We start from the raw sequence: 16,687 nt of genomic DNA, 5'->3' as shown, positions 1-16,687 counted from the left end.
TTGTAACATAACTGACTGTGCTGTGGCAGGAAATTGTACAGTCCAACAAATCTATTAAACCTGCATTGTAGAGTCACATGGGTTATTTCTAGTATAAAAAAGCGGTGGAAATTTCTGTAAACTTTCCAGAACCTTTTGAACTTGTGTATATACGGTATTTCAAAATGTCTTACATGTGAATATTGGGAATTTGTGTGAAACAACTGGAAACTGGGGATAAATTGTTTCATATTCAAAGAAAAATGTAAATACTTTGTTTTGCAATAGGCAGATAATGTCAAGAACGAGATTGACCCAAAGTTTTGTAGTACCTCTCAATGCATGGTGCAGCAAAGGCTGTTTTAATCAAAGTCATGCTAATTATATTTTCAGTAACTATACTTAAAATCTATGGCAAGAGCCAGCCTTTAATTTTAAAATTACCCATAAATCCCTGTTTATTCCCTTACATTTCCATGAACTCCTATAGAAATTTTTTTTAGCCTGAAATTTCCCAGAATTTTGCAACCCTAGACAACTTCATCATAACAAGCTTGCACAGTGTGGCACGTACAAGTCCTCCATGATCTTTAAAACCAAACAGTACGAGTAGACACAGACATTCAGAAGGTTTGGTACACTGGCTGTTTTCTTAAAGAGTGATTGAAAGTCAACTTTCACCCAAAAAATGAATAATTTCTAGATCTGTCCCCAATTTTTGTATATTCTGCCTTAATAAATGCCATTTTGTGCACAGGAAAAGGTGTGTAGATGGCGGTAATGAACATGACCAGTGGACTTAATGCCACAGCTGAGAAAGAAATAGACTATTTTGCCAAATGTGGCCACAAATTGAGAGAAAGTATGCATGCACTCAAAAGTTAGAACACATTTTTACTTCAGCTGAGTGCATAATTACATTCAGACTTAATACACTGCTGCTAAGACAGCCACTCATGGACAAAAAAGTGGTGCTTAAAGTGAACGGTTATACAAAACAAAGAATGGACTAGAAGGAAGAGTGGTACATCAAAAGACACATTCTGAGAAACTGCTTGATGGGCAATCGAAACGTAGAAAACGCTCGGAGGTCGCAAAAGACCGTCTTGTCTTGCACATCCAACCGTGGGTAATCAATCATGACAGCAGCATGTGCGCTCCCTGTGGGTTGCCGTGGTAACAGACAACCTGGTCGATAACAGAATATTGAGTGGGTGTCTTTATTTTACCCATCCCATCACTTTCCCTCAGGATGAATCGGCCTTCCAAAAAGTTATGAGGTGTAACCGCAGCATCTGACCCATTTCCACGTCCTTGTGAAAGTTTAGAAACTTCACAGAAAGCAAAACGGCACAAAAGCTACCTTAACAATAACTATGATCCAACTGATGGAGCAGATGTGATGCTTGAAGCCTAAACACTGGATCTCTACATGTGAAGAAACACATGCGTTGGCATACAAACACATACATTAATGCCCTGAAACTCCATTACAGTCTGTTTGCTACTTAACTGAGCCAAAAGCTTGAATTGTTGCAACGTAATACTATTTGTTTTGGAAATTAAAGATGTGGACAAAGTTGTCAGCTATAATTGCCACCTTTTGTTACATCAGTTCTCTGGAGTCTGTTTTACAAGTCTGAAACCACTGACTCCAAGCCTTGTGTCAGCACCATTAGAGACTAAGATCCAATGTCTAATATTCCCTAGATTCCCTAGTTTGAGGGAACGGAGCTGGTAATAAGACCCTCTCATCTACTGTAGTTTACCTTCCCACCCCATGACTCTAAAGTCCCCAGTTAGTAGTACTCCTCGTAGCTTTTGGGGTTGAGACAATAGAGGATTGCCCCACCAAAGGAAAAGATGGTCCCTCCCCAGGCGAGGCCGTAGCCCCAGTTGAACTCATGGTAGATCCTCAGGTTGATGCTTTCGATGAACTTGATGGGGTACAAGACCAAGCAGCAGGCCTGGAGGACAACTGGAAGAGATAAATACAGTAAGTATGTGGCACGACCTTTACAGAGTAAGAACAACTTTTTGAGGCTGAACATCAGCAAAAAACATCAAACTAAAACCTTTTGAGGATATTTTCTGGTTTAATCACCTACTCCATCAGGGGTAGAAGTCCTTACAGGGATGAAAGTCCAATCCTATGTGGTGGAATATAATTTCTGAGTGCAGTGTAAGGTTTAGGGCTAAGATGTGTGTTTGCATTGAGTTTCAGTTAGGGTTAGGCAAGTATTGGCAAAGGTCAAGTTTAGAATGGTTGCAATGGTATGTTATCTGGGTATCCAAAAACTTATTCAAAAAGTCTTCAGCTGATCCAAAATTCTGCTGCCAGAGTCTTAAAGGGAGTTGGTAGGAGAGGTCATATCTCTACAGTTTTAGTTTCTCTCCATTGGCTCCTTGTCAAGTCCAGAATTGAATTCAAAATCTTGCTTCTAACCTACAAAGCCCTAAACAACCCAGCTCCATCTTATATTGCAGATCTTATTGCAACATATTTTCCTAACAGAGCACTTCACTCTCAGACTGCAGGCTTACTTGTGGTTCTTATACTTTCCAAGAGCAGAATGGCAGACAGAGCTTTCAGTTATCAGGCTCCTCTCTTGTGGAACCAACTTCCAGTTTCTGTCCGTGACGCTGACACATTGTCCAGTTTTAAGACTGGGCTTAAGACTTTCCATTATGATAAATCCTATAGTTAGGGTTGGCTTGTTATGCTGTCATAGGTTAGCCTACTAGAGGACAAATTTACCTAATTTCCTTAAATGAATTGTTACAATTGAATAGTTTTCATTTGATACTATTTCTATTTTAACGTGATTCTCGACCTGCCATTGTGTATCTATTCCTCCTTCTTATCCTCTCAAACCCAGCCAGTCAAAGCAGATGGTCGCTTGTCCTGATCCTGGTTCTGATGGAGGTTTTTTCCTCCAGCACAGTTTTTCATTTCCACTGTTGCCTTTAATTTCGTTTAGGATGAGAGTCTGCGATGAATTTAAACTCAAAGCAGTCTGCTCCTCAGATAATTAATGTTATTAACTTATTTATATATTTATATATATATATATATATATGAATGTTCAGTGCCCTGAGATGACTTCTGTTGTGACTTGGTGTTATATAAATAAACTGAATTGAATAGAATAAAATTCAGAGTTAGGCTACAGACATGAATGGAAGTAAATCCAACATCTTATTAAAGACTGAAGTACAAACTAAGCAGTACAAAGCTGACCTGGAAACAACTATGTCCAAAAATCACTAACGGACTATAATAAATTTCCAATAGCTACACAATTCATCGTCTAAAATTTATCCCTTCAACTGAGAATCCAAAAGGTTCATGATGAATATAACGGAGAACAAAAGCAGTGGGGTTCAGTTTAGGTCTGTAATGGTACACAATTTTCTCTGGAGCAGGTGTGCATCATAAGTTACCATTGTGATTTAACCCAGTTAGGAAGGCCACATCTGCAACACTGAAGGCCCTACATACATCACTGGCATTAATTGTGCATTGTAGCCATCTGCTCATTGTCAGCAATTTTTTGTTTTTGTGAATATTTTTGGCACACTGGCATTGTCATTCAGCTCAAAGCAGTGCTAGGCATTTGAGTGCAGCCTCACAGAATTAGTCAGATGGCTATAAGCAAGCTGTCAGGAGTAGTTGTTGCAGTGTTTTATCAAAGTCCATACTTCAGCACAAAAATTAAACTGTGCAACAATAATCATTCACATTCAGGCCATGTGTGAACTGATGTATTAGGAAGGAAATTATTACCAACTTTTACATTTTTCTTGTCAATTTCTAGCTACTCTAAGGACTGGTTTGGGTGCCAGATGGGGGAGGCAGAAAGGCAGTGGCAATTAATCCCATTAAAACAATTTATATACAGAGGTCTAACTCTGATTGTTTTCTTTTGTACCCCTCTAAACATATTGTGGCTAAGATTTTGGACTGCAGGTCCGATAGCAAGGGGGCCCTTAGTAAGATCTATACACTGCTCAGTTCATACCATAAGACCAGTTTGGACTCCCTTAAACTGAAATGGGAAACAGACCTGGATGAAACCATATCAGATTCAACATGGAGAAGGATCATTAAGAACATTTACTCATCCTCAATTTGTCTGAGACATACTGCAATTCAATTCAAGGTAGTGCACCGGCTGCACTGGTCCAAAGACAAGCTGTCCAAGATCAAAGCCAACCTGGATCCTGCATGTAATCACTGTAAACAAACTCCAGCTCCACTCCTGCATACATTCAGGACTTGTCCTGCAGACCTTTTGGCAATTTATTTTTGATACCTTCTCTGAGATATACGGAAATACTGTACACCCATCACCTTTCATCTCACTGTTTGGGGTGGTCCCTGTTACGTCCTTCAGAAGGTAAAAGGAGGATGTGATTGCTTTTGGCTCTGTCCTGGCCAGAAGACTGGTTCTGTGTAACTGGAAGTACCCAGAAACCTCAGCATATGTACATTGGATAAGAGGTGATGTATCATATCCATCTGGGAAAAAAACAAGATATACCCTGAAGGGTGTTTAGTTTATTTACGTGTATGACAGATCCGGTATAGGAGTTTTTTTTTTTTTTTTTGTCATCGTTGTTCTGTGTCTTCTTTTGTTTGTTTGTTAAAATAACATAAAAAATCAATATAAAGACTTTGATTAAAAAAAATATCTATACATCAAGTTGAGCTTTGCTGGAATGGACACAAACCAGTCAAACCTTGGAGCAACAAGACGAAGCACAGAGTGGATATAATAAAGTGACTTAATGCCATGGGCTTAAAAGATGAACAGGTGGAATGTGGAAATGTTTCCAGTAGGAGGTGAACTCTGCCATGGCTGCCCATCGTCACTGATGTTTGTCATTTTTATGGGCACAAGTTCAAGGTTCAGCCATGGGGGGAGATAGCCTCCTGTTCTGGAGGCTTTGGATTACACGGATGTTTTTTGTGAATTATGTGATTCTTTAAACCTCAATGAACCAGAAAAAGTCAAAAGCAATAGTGGAATTTTCGGATATTTTGTCATTTAGAAATTTTTACGACTTTTTTTTTCCAGTTTTAAGTTCAGTTCAGTGACCATTGCGTGTTTTTTCTTTCTTTAACAAAATGGGTACAATAATTTTATTCAGGACAGCACACTTGAAAGCTGACCTGGGACTTTACAGTCCTTCCAGATGGACTGGATGAGCAGAGGGAGTTCTGAGATCCAGAACTGCATACTTTGCACCCAGGTTTTAAAAGCAGTAGAAGATAGATGGATCGATAGATGAAAGGTAGCGAGTAGATTTTTTTGTTTGACCAATGTCAAACAGTTCCAACAAAGTTAAACAAAACTTCAGCACATATAAAAATTAAAACACACAGATCAGAACGTTAAGATGTTCCAAGTATAAGAAATTGAAACGATCTTGGCTACGAGATACAAAGAGAATACTGTACCTTTTTTGTATAAAGGCTTTAGTCTGTTAATCAACCATATGGCAGCTAAGTGATCTTAAACGCTGTGCACATAAAAAACAGATGTATGCATATAATTTGAGAACACAGGATGGAGTAACTGAGAAGAACTACATTTTAGTAACAGAAGATTTCTGCTCTGTTTGCAGAATTGCAGTCCCATGGGCACAAAAGCGTGCTGAAATCCTTCCTAAAGGTTTCCAACTGCTTAACGTTGGCTCTCTAATCAATTGTGGTACTTTTGTTACTTGTACAGTCATTTAACTGCTGCCGTTCACAGCTGTTTCTATTATTGCTCCTGATTACTGGCCAACCTACTGCTTCAGCTACTTTTACTGCTACTAAAGCTGGATGGCTCAACTTAAATCAGAAAATATTAAAAACTAGAAATCAGCACAACAGCTAATAATGCAACCACAGCTTTTACCTTAATTTATTGAGCAAACTACTTCTGGTACAGTTTTTGCTCCTACTCATGTGTTGCTGATTTTACATAATAACCACCTGGGACTGATTAAAAGATATACTTCGCTCTCAGCTACCACTACACCAACAGTTCAGCGCAATATGGAAAAAATTCAATGACTTATAGTCATTTTTTCTTTCAAGCTATGGTGGCCATCTCTGATTTTTTATTTGAATTCAGTATTTATTGGGCATTGCTCTCAGCTACCACCACATCGGATTTCAGCTTAATATCTAAAATAACTTATAGTATTTTTCATTTTTAGCTCAGGCGGCCATCTTGAATTTCTGATTTGCAGTCAGAGTCTATTAGGGATTGTTCTCTGCTACCAGTACACCAAATTTAAGTTCAGTAACTCTAAAAACCTCGGAATTACATCAATTTGAAATTAGCTTAGCATTTTTTCCTTTTCGCTAAGGCGGCCATCTTGGATTTTTTTATTTGCATCAGGATTATAACGCTCTCTCAGCTACCACCACACCAAATTGCAGCTTAATATCTAAAATGACTTAGTATTTTTCATTTTTAGCTTGGGCGGCCATCTTGAATTTTTGATTGGCAGTCAGAGTCTACTGGGGATCATTCTCAGCTTCCAGTAGACCAAATTTCAGTTCAGTAACTCTAAAACCCTCTGAGACATATCAATTTGAAATTAGCTTAGCATTTTTTCCTTTTCGCTAAGGCAGCCATCTTGGATTTTTTATTTGCATTAGGATTATAACTCTCTCTCAGCTACCACCACACCAAATTTCAGCTCAACAGCTCAAAACGTTATAGTCGATTTTGAATTTTCAGAGGTAGCTGTGGCAGCCACCTTGAACCAAAATGGCTCCAAAAGTTAATCAGCTTTGGTCAGAGACCTCTCTGCTCTAGGTCATGTGACCTCATTGTGGTAGTTAGAAGCTGTTCAGAGTTCTGTCAGTGTTTTTACAATGAGGAAAAATGGCATCTTTCTTTGCATTTTAAGTCACCGTGGTAATGCGAAACGCCAATAAAAGCAATAGCACACATCATGGTGATAAAAAATTTGTGGGGGTACATGTTGTAGTCAGGCCACATTAAAGTTGATAGAAGAGCAAGACCCTTTTCAGGTGGTTAATAAGAGGTGGCTGCCTTTCTAGGCAGTCCCCAATAAAGATCTGACATTAGAAACACAAGCATGCAGGAAAATGTTTAACCTTGTGCTCTTTCAACCAGATTGTGATTGTCCATAACATTATAAACACTACTCCAATAGAATTGAAAAGCATCTTCTTATAAGGATACCTAGCACATCGGAGTATATACAGTGTTTGGCAAGAAGGAAACGTTTCTTACTGAAGTTTCAAATTTCTGAAAACAGAAAACTGAGCAGTCAATTTCCTTGAAGGAAAGCATTGCCTGCCACCATTCATGCCAGAGTTGACGACCTTATCCTCATGAAAACAAATCCAAAACAACCTTTTTATCATTTAAAAAAATATCTGCAGCGCCTGCAGTATTGAGGACTCTGTGCTGGTCCGTTGTGGTGAAGAAAGATCTGAGCTGTAAGGCAAATCTATCTGTTTACTGGTCGGTCTACATTCCTACCCTCGCCTATGGTCATGAACTCTGACCGAAAGAATGAGATAGCGGATACAGGCGGTTGAAATGAGTTTCCTCTGCAGGATAGACTCTCTTTTAGAGATAGGGCGAGAAATTCAGTTATCCAGGAGAGACTCGTTGTAGAACCACTGCTCCTCCACATTGAAAGGACCCAGGTGAGGTGGTTCGGGCATCTGTTAAGGATGCTCCCTGGGTGCCTCCCAAGAGAGGTGCTTCGGGCATGTCCGACTGGGAGGAGACCCCAGGGAAGACCAAGGACACACTGAAGAGTCTATGTCTCTCGGCTGGCCTGGGAACACCTTGGGGTCCTCCCAGAAGAGCTGGAAGAGGTGACTGTGGAAAGAGATGTCTGGGCCTCCCTGCTCAAGCTGCTGCCCCCGAGACCTGACTTCAGAATAAGTGGAAGATAATGGACGGATGGATGGATAAAATAAAAATGTCTTCATAAACATGAACACCAAAAGTGACCTATAATGCTGCAGGCCTCTGTGTGGCGCTGTGGAGCTGCTACAAAAATACACAAAAAACAGGAAACAAGGCGCGGAGTTTGAGCATAAATCTTGCACAATGGGTATGAAATATAAACACAAAAATCAAAAGACGTCGCTGTGCTTCTAGGATTGATGAAGCTATGGGTTAATCTTCTAAGAAGTTCTTCCAAAACTGATATGGAGCAATAGCTGTTTCTTTGGTCACTGCTAACATCCTTCCTCCTTGGCATTGTGGTAGACACATTTGTTTTAAATAAAACATTTTTATTTGGTCTTTTTGTTTTTGCTTGTTTGTTTGTTTGTTTAATAAATAATAAGATAGCGTAGTGTGTGCTTTTTTGCACACTTGAGGTTACATTTGAATAATGTTTGAATAATGTTTGAATATTGTAAAACTGAGTCATTTTTATTATGACCTAATACATAAAACCACAAAACTGAAAGAAGATGGTTTTATTTATTGTATTTATTATGAGAAAGCTCTTAGTTTCATGAGGAACTACACAGCCCACATATTTAAACCATCCATGCAAGATATGATTTATCCTTTAGTGTTGTTGTTCTTAGAGGGTTAAACTGGTAAAGTTGAGAAAAAACACTTTTCAAACCGGCTTTTCACTAATTAAACATTCTGTGCTTAAATATTTTAAAATTATCCACTACTTCTAGAACTGATCCTGCGGCTTCGGATGAGGGCAGGCCGGGGAAATTAATTCGACAGGCGTGACGCCACATTTAAGCCCAAATCATAAAAACAGGATTTTCTCTAAATGATTTAGAAAAGAGTGGAAATGTGTGTGACTGAGCGAGCACATGGACGTGTGTGTGTCTATTTTATTACACGAGGAAGTAAGGATTATTATTCAAGCGCGTTTGAATTGTTAGAATGATTACCCTGCAGCCCTCCAGCTACTTTATCTTAATTAACTAATTAAGTGATCTGATTGTGTGTGTGCGTGTGTGCGTGTGGGTGTGTGTTGACCTGCAGCAAACAGCATGAAGGCAACAGGAGCGTAGAACCGCCGTCTTGTGCCGATGCACACGGCAACCAAAGCAACCAGAAACGACATCAGCACCAAGGCTCCGCCCCCTAGCAACAAGGCTAGGGTGGCAACCTGCCAGTCTGGGAAGAGAAAAGGGAAATAAATAAATAAAAGAAAGGGGACAAACTATTAACAAATTGAAGAAAGAATAAGAAAGTGAGTAAACAAGCAGACAAGTTCTACAAAAAAACATAAAAATACAGGAAGATACAATTTTTTTTTTAGAAATCAGTTAGCTATTTTCAAAACAACTTTTTTTTTTTTTTTTTTTACAAGCTACAAGCACCAAAGTTCCATCCTTTGCAACAAGGCACACATTTTACAAAGCCACTTTGCCTGAAGTTATCCAGGACAACGTCTGGCTTCCTTCAACTCTTTGGAAAAGACGTCACTTTATTGTCAGCATAAAGGCTCCTTCATAAAACAGTTACGCAAAATGGCCGCACAGGTCAGTCTGTCTATATGCTGCTTCTTGCCATTCGTAAATCACAGATGGAGTCTGGCACATCCTGCAAAAACATGAGCTTTTAGAAATGAAGCGAGCATCGTGGAACCTAACTAGGCGTGGAAGAGAACTCAGCTGGGTTGCACTAGAGCAAAACACAATGTGTGACAAACGTCTCCCTCGTAATGTTTTTAAAACTTGATAAAATAACTGAGTTTATTTCTTTGTGGTTAACTATTTTTTTTTAACTAAATGCCAAGTTCATGCTGCTGTTGCTCGGTTTATTGTTTTGCACTACTGGTGCTTTGTGTATTCTTAGTTGGGATGCACCAATCCACTTTTTCCACTACCGATACTTGCAACTTCGGCCGATGCCGATTCGATACCTATTTGATACCGATCTGATACAGAAAAACTGTGCTGAATTCCGTTCAAACTCTGGAGATGCTTGATTAAGTTGATAGTGCTATAATTGGAAGTTTTAGTGACAGTCTGAAATAGTTCCAGATGGCTGATCCATTCGCTCGCTCCATTTTGAAAACAATCTGTGCAGTGAGTTTGCTAGCGTGTGAAGTCACTCAGAGCACAAAGCATAGAATTAGAGTGAATAGATCTGCCCAGTTATGGATCGGTCACATCATCACGATACCCGATCAAGAAGTTTTTTTTTATATCGGGTCCGATATCGATATTTGGTATCGGATCGCTGCATCTCTAAATTTTAGTTTAGCGTATTTCTTAGTTCATATCTTAGATCTTATTACTGTTTTTCTTTACAATTTATACATTTGTTGGATGTAACTGGGACCCTGTGTACACAATTTCATTCCACCACACTTACCTCATGTGGTGCTAATGACAATAAAGAAACTGACTTTGAAGGTGCAGTGAGTCATCAACCTTTCCTTGGTAATAAATCAGTTTGTCGATACACTCACAACTGGGTTGCACAGACCATATGTCATCACTTCATCACTTTACCGAGTCGCAAAGCAGGCTTATCTTTTCACAGGTTTACTCTTTTTGGCTCTGTTACTACTTCTCTTTGGAGCACAAAGACACATCAGGTGTGGGTTAGCTACAACCCCCTTAACAGCCTTGGTCCATTCAGAAATTGAACCAAGGCGGCTTGAATGCGTGTCTAAGTCCCACTCTACGATGGAGCTTTAGGGCCACGCTAAGAAAAAAAACAATTAAAAGCCATACAATTATGAGAATAAAGTTGTAGTATTACAAGAATAAAATCTTAACATTACGAGAATAAAGTCGTACGATACATTTTTTTTTGCAGCTCTCGTGATTTTTTCCGCAAGTCAGATCCACAACGCAACCTGCCAATCAATCCAGTAGATGTGTCAGCAAATGACCAATCCGAAACCAAATGAGTTGTAATATTATCCGAACTCCGACATGATAAAGCAGAGTTTACCGCCTTTTAACTGTGGTAAAACGAAGAATGTTGAGCATCTTGTTAAGTTATACTTTGGTATTGGTTTTACAAATAAGGAGATAGTTAATCTGTTAGCACACCAGCATCAGATTATTATCATTATCCGGACTTTGAACCTGCTTACAGTAAGGTGATACACTCTGATGGGCTGCAGCAGTTCTCTGCAGGTAAGGAGCATTTAGCTTCGGATCGGTAATTTGCTGACACGCCTACTGGATTGACTGACAGGGCATGTCATGGATCCGACTCATAGAAAATAAAATAAATAAATGAGAGCTGTTAAAAAAAAGTATTTCTATGACTTTATTCTCATAATATTACGACTTTTTTCTCGTAATCTTATGGCTTTTAATTTTTTTTTCTTAGCGTGTCCCTAAAACGCCATCATATATCACTCTAAGGTGTCATGTGAAAGCACCTTACTGTAATATACACCTCTGCATCACTAATACTAAGTGATGGGCTATGACAGAGCCCTAAACCATCACTAATGATGCCTTTTATAAACGTGCTACATTAGTTGTTCTCAAAGTTGAGGTTGGGACGACATTTAGGTCATGAGAAAATCTTTGAGAAACTTTTAAAAAATTATTACCAATAGCATATTTATCCTTAACTGTTGCAAAAAAAAGTGGTCAGAAATGCATAATACTGTAGGTTCTATAATGTTTGATGAGGCTCTTGAACGAGTCTGTGTATGTTATTGGGTTTAAATAGTTCTCTGCTATGTGAAGGTTCCATTTATAAGACTGAGTTTGTTGTGGTTTCTCGGACTGATGAAGTCTTTTGGATGAAAGACAAAATGATTCAACAAAAAGAAACAGTCCAGAGGACCTGACTTTACTTTGATGGACTTCTCTGCTCTATTTATTTTGTGGGTTAAATGCGAAAAAGGGTGGCACGGTGGCTAAGTTGGTAGAGCTGCTGCCTCTCAGTGAGAAGGTTGCCAGATAGGGGCTCTTTCTTGGGGAAGTTTGCATGTTCTCTCCGTCCCTGCATGGGTTTTCTCCAGGTGCTCCAGTTTCCTCTCACAAACCAAAAACAAGCAAAGACTGATTGGTAGATCTTAATTGTCCCTAGGTGTGAACGGTTGTGTCTCGTTTGTCCCTATGAGGCCGTGTTATGTACTTACGACCTGTTCAGGGTGTACCCCGCTTCTCGCACAGTGATAGCTGGATAGTGATAAAGATGATGGATGGATGTAGAAAGTTTTAAGAGCTTCTAGTCTAGATGGTGTCATTGGTATTGTTCAGGTTTCAATAAAGCATGCACTCGATCCAGCACTAAACATCCACTGTCTTTATAGTCATCTTCCAAATATATCAAGGATACTGATTCAGAGGTACTACATGGCTTTACCTTCCATTAAAAGTTTTGAGTTGAATTTTTGCATGTTGCCACTAACTGTGTTAGGTAACAATGGTTTCCTGAGGACCCTTTCAATCATGACACTTTGAGTTCAATCTCATGTGGCGCCAGCTCAAGGTTCAAAGGCAACAATTCTGGAATTGATCTGTATGCTTCAAGAACTTTCCAAACTTCTTGGAATGTTTTAAAACTTTACACACTTTTATATGAACCTTTGTTTGCTTGTGGGATGATTATACAACGTAGCACTTCAATGACGAGACTGGGTCCACAAGTTTGAATGTACTGTAGGTTTTGTTCTAATCCACACAGTCTAAAAACTATACATATAAGCTCTTTAAAAAGCACAACGTAGAAAGAGGTTGATGAGTGAACAACAGAAAAGATTAAATCATGTAAATAAGTGAGAAATGTTTCGTCTCCCATCTGGAGGACTTAGTCAGTCTGCAGCCTGCCAACCAGATCTGTCCCTTAAGTAGCCTTCACTGCTGTGTTTCAAGCAGTAGTGTAGTCTACATTTTTGTAGTGGGTATACTGTGCTTAGAAACCAAAGTACACCAATTAGTACAACGTAATCGTCAATTTATTTTGATTTTTAAGCATATTGAACATTTCCAAAGTTCTCTGATGCTTAAATTTGAATAAATGTACAACAAACTTTGTACAACAGTTGGCTTTGTATTAAAAACATATTATAGAATTTATAAAACAGTATCAAAGCAAAACATGTTCAAATATTAAGTAGTAAGTACAGAATTATACAATAATTTGCTGGATAAGTGAATGTAATAAACAAGCGCTGCATACAGATTGTTACGGAAGCGTTTAACTGCCGTTTAACATATCAATGGCACATGCCTAATGATATGTCATGTATCACTGGGCACTTTTAAGTGGGTATACTGAAATTCTTAAGCCTTTCTAGTGGGTATGCTCCATATACCCGTGTATCCCGTAGACTACACCACTGGTTTCAAGCCAACCTCATGTGGAATCTCAGAATAGGCTTTTAACACATGCAAAGAGGGCCCACCCATCCAAAACAATCAAGCATCATGTATAACCAAGGCTTAATTTGTAAACCGATTGATGATGGAACGTAAATGGTGGGCGGGGATTTGGAGCGGAGGAGGGGGGGAAGCAGGGGAAGTGGAGGGAGCTTGTAGGTCGTCCTCCCTTTTAAATTTTTGAATAAAGTAGATGCCATTTCCTGCATTTTGGTGTATTTTAACCATCCATCCATTTTCTTCCGCTTATCTGGGGTCGGGTCATGGGGGTAGCAGATTAAGTAGGGAGGCCCAGACTTCCCTCTCCCCAGCCACTTGGGCCAGCTCCTCCGGGGGAATCCTAAGGCGTTCCCAGGCCCACCGAGAAACATGGTCCCTCCAGCGTGTCCTGGGTCTTCCTCTGGGTCTCCTCCCGGTGGGACGTGCCCGGAACACCTCACTAGGGAGGCGTCCAGGAGGCATCCTAACCAGATGCCCGAGCCACCTCAACTGCCTCCTCTCGATGTGGAGAAGCAGCGGCTCTACTCTGAGTCCCTCCCGGATGACCGAGCTTCTCACCCTATCTCTAAGGGAGAGCCCAGACACCCTGCGGAGAAAACTCATTTCGGCCACCTATATCCGTGATCTCATTCTTTCTGTCACAATCCAAAGCTTATGACCATAGATGAGGGTAGGAACGTAGATCAACCGGTAAATTGAGAGCTTCACCTTTTGCCTCAGCTCTCTCTTCACCACAACAGACCGGTACAACGCTCGCTTCACTGCCGACGCTGCACCTATCCGCCTATCAACCTCTCGCTCCATTGTTCCCTCATTCGTGAACAAGACCCCAAGATACTTAAACCCCTCCACCTGGGGCAGGACCTCCTCCCTGACCCGGAGAGGGCACTCTACCCTCAATTACTTCCTTCTCAGTTGTCCAACTAAGGACAGTCCATTCATCCATCCATTTATTTATGAAAGTAAATTGGACTGTCTTTTGGACATGTTGATCGCTGTTATTTTGACAAATTAGTGACGTTGTTTTGTTACGTAATTAATGTGAATAATACGCATCAAACATTTCTCGCGTTGTATTTTTTATTTTTTTTACTGTAAGCTTTTTTATTTATTATGTCTGAAACATATGCGTGAGTTCACATCAGCAGTTGTGCGCACTCAGAGCTGTCCGAAGACACTGCTGTGTGTAAGGTATGGCAAGCCAAGTGGCCCATTAATAGCAACTTTTACCATGTCTGGCTTTTAATAGGCCACTTGGCTTGCCATATTGATGAAGACACTTCATCCCCGCGGGATGTGCCGTCCGCATCTCTGCTGGGCAGGAGCATGTGCGCGAGCTGGTGCGCCATCCTGCAGCCGTAATATCCACTCCACAGACTGGGGAACATTTCCTCTCGTTGTATTGTTAATATTCAAAATAAAAATGCGCAACTTTGGACTTTTAGGGGAGGAAATTTGAGTTGCCAGAGCCGAGCAAACAATTGCCGGAACGCACCTGGTCAAAATGAGAGAGTTCCCGGATCTTGTTCCGGCAGGATCCGGCTCAAATAAAGCACTGTATATAAGAATCATTTTAATAGTTTTTTTTTATTATTTGATTGTATGACTGTTTTATTATGTGTGCTGTATGATCATCCATTCATTACCTTTTACCCGCTTCTTCCATTTTGGGTCACGGGGGTCGCCCATGTTCAGAATTCACTGTGCAAGGGGCGGGGTACACCCTGGACAGGTCGCAAGTCCATCACAGGGTCACATAGAGACAAACGAGACAAACATTCACTCTCTCACTCACACCTAGGGACAATTTAGAGTTACCAATCAGCCTAACATGCATGTTTTTTGGTCTGTGGGAAGAAAACGGAGTACCCGGAGAAAACCCACGCATGCACGGAGAGAACATGCAAACTCCACCCAGAAAGGCCCCTGGACTGGGATTTGAACCGGGGACCTGCTCACTGAGAGGCAGCAGCTCTACCAGTTGTGCCACCGTGCTGCTGTGCTGTATGTGTACAACTTTTATTATGCGACTTTTAATAATTTTAATCACTTTTATTATCCGACTGTATGAATGTTTTATTATGTGTACAGCACTTTGGTCCTGTGGGTGTTTAAGTGCTCTATAAATAAAGCTGGTACGGTAACAATTAAATGTTTTATCCCAGATTGCCTAAAACCTCTAAACCATTCTGGACTTGGTTGTCCTCAGGCTGTTCTGTGAGTAGCAAGTTGGCCATCTGGCCTAAAACATTTGATTGTTGTACATGATTGATCGTTTTGGACAGGTGGACCCTGTTTGCATGTGTTAAAAGCCTACTTCTGAGATTCCACAGCAGTGAAGACTACCTATGGGACAGATCTTGGCAGGCCGCAGACTGACAACGTCCTCCAGATGGGAGACGAAACGTTTCTCTTAAAGAAACTGGTCCAGATGACACGATTTAACCTTTTTTGTTGTTATCTACCTGGATGATTGAGCTTGCAAACCCTTTTTTTTTCATGATGAGTGGTTTGGTCACTTCAGAGAGTGATTCATGTTTAATATAAATATATGCACATGAAGAAGAACCCTCGTAACGTTACAAGAACAAAGAGAGGGGAGCTTGAAAAGAAACGCAAGAAGGAAAAGAGGAAGCAAGGAGGCTCATAAGGACAAGGTTGCATGTGGGAAGAAAAGGAGTTGACGAAGGTAAATTGGGGGAAGGGAACAGTGAAGTGGAAAGTGAAGGTTATGAAGAGGGAAGCAGTACCTGAACTGACAAACAGCCTTGGCTAAAAAGCTTTGCTGGCTTGTTATCAAAAATCTGTCTGCGTTTATTTACGGGCCGCGCTTGGGATTGAAGGGCAGTGGAAACGGCATGCGCAAATAACGACAAGTGCTTCTTGGTTTTAAAGTTTCAGTGAGGAAATAACGATTCTGCAATAAAGTAGCGACACAGCTCAGTGGCATTCAAGGCAAAAATAACAGTATGCTAACATTGTCATTTTTCAGTGGAATTGCAAACCGTGTTCCATTCAAATGCAGTAAAACACGTAAACTATTAAAAATCGCGTCCCTTGAAGGAGTGCATGTCACCTGCCATTGTAGAAGAAAAAGTTATAAAGATCTTGCACAATCTCAGTTACTACCACAGAAAATTTTAGCTGTAACAATGACTGCATTAACGCCACATTTGTGACCGGTAAAGTTCATTAACTGTAGCGGCCATCTTGATTCAGGTTGACTTTAGAAGCTAATCAGTTGAAAAACTATATCCAAGGGAAATTTTCTGGGAGTTTCATTAAAATGCGTTCAGTGGTTCACAAGATATTTGCTAACAGATTAACAGGGTCGACTGCAACAGGTACTGTTTAAGTTTTAAGACTAGCTCT

The 16,687-nt window shown here is 40.2% G+C and overlaps 1 protein-coding gene across 1 annotated transcript in view; it reads right to left on the bottom strand.

The window, feature by feature from the left end:
- Positions 1-1,762: 1,762 nt before the first annotated feature.
- The window catches only part of LOC119428670 (transmembrane protein 47-like), a 38,104-nt gene continuing 23,179 nt past the window's right edge, over positions 1,763-16,687 (bottom strand). Inside the window, exons 2-3 of the mRNA XM_037696341.1 lie at positions 8,985-9,125; positions 1,763-1,957 (exon numbers count right to left, since the gene is read on the bottom strand). Of these exons, the coding sequence (XP_037552269.1) occupies positions 1,779-1,957; positions 8,985-9,125 (320 nt within the window). The 3' untranslated portion in view covers positions 1,763-1,778. The remainder of the gene's footprint in view (positions 1,958-8,984; positions 9,126-16,687) is intronic.

The sequence above is a fragment of the Nematolebias whitei genome, chromosome 23 (genome assembly GCF_014905685.2).
Source record: "Nematolebias whitei isolate Nwh7 chromosome 23, NemWhi1, whole genome shotgun sequence".
NCBI lineage: Eukaryota > Metazoa > Chordata > Actinopteri > Cyprinodontiformes > Rivulidae > Nematolebias > Nematolebias whitei.
The sequence above is the reverse complement of the archived record's forward strand: the minus strand, read 5'-3'. Positions and strand labels throughout refer to the sequence as shown.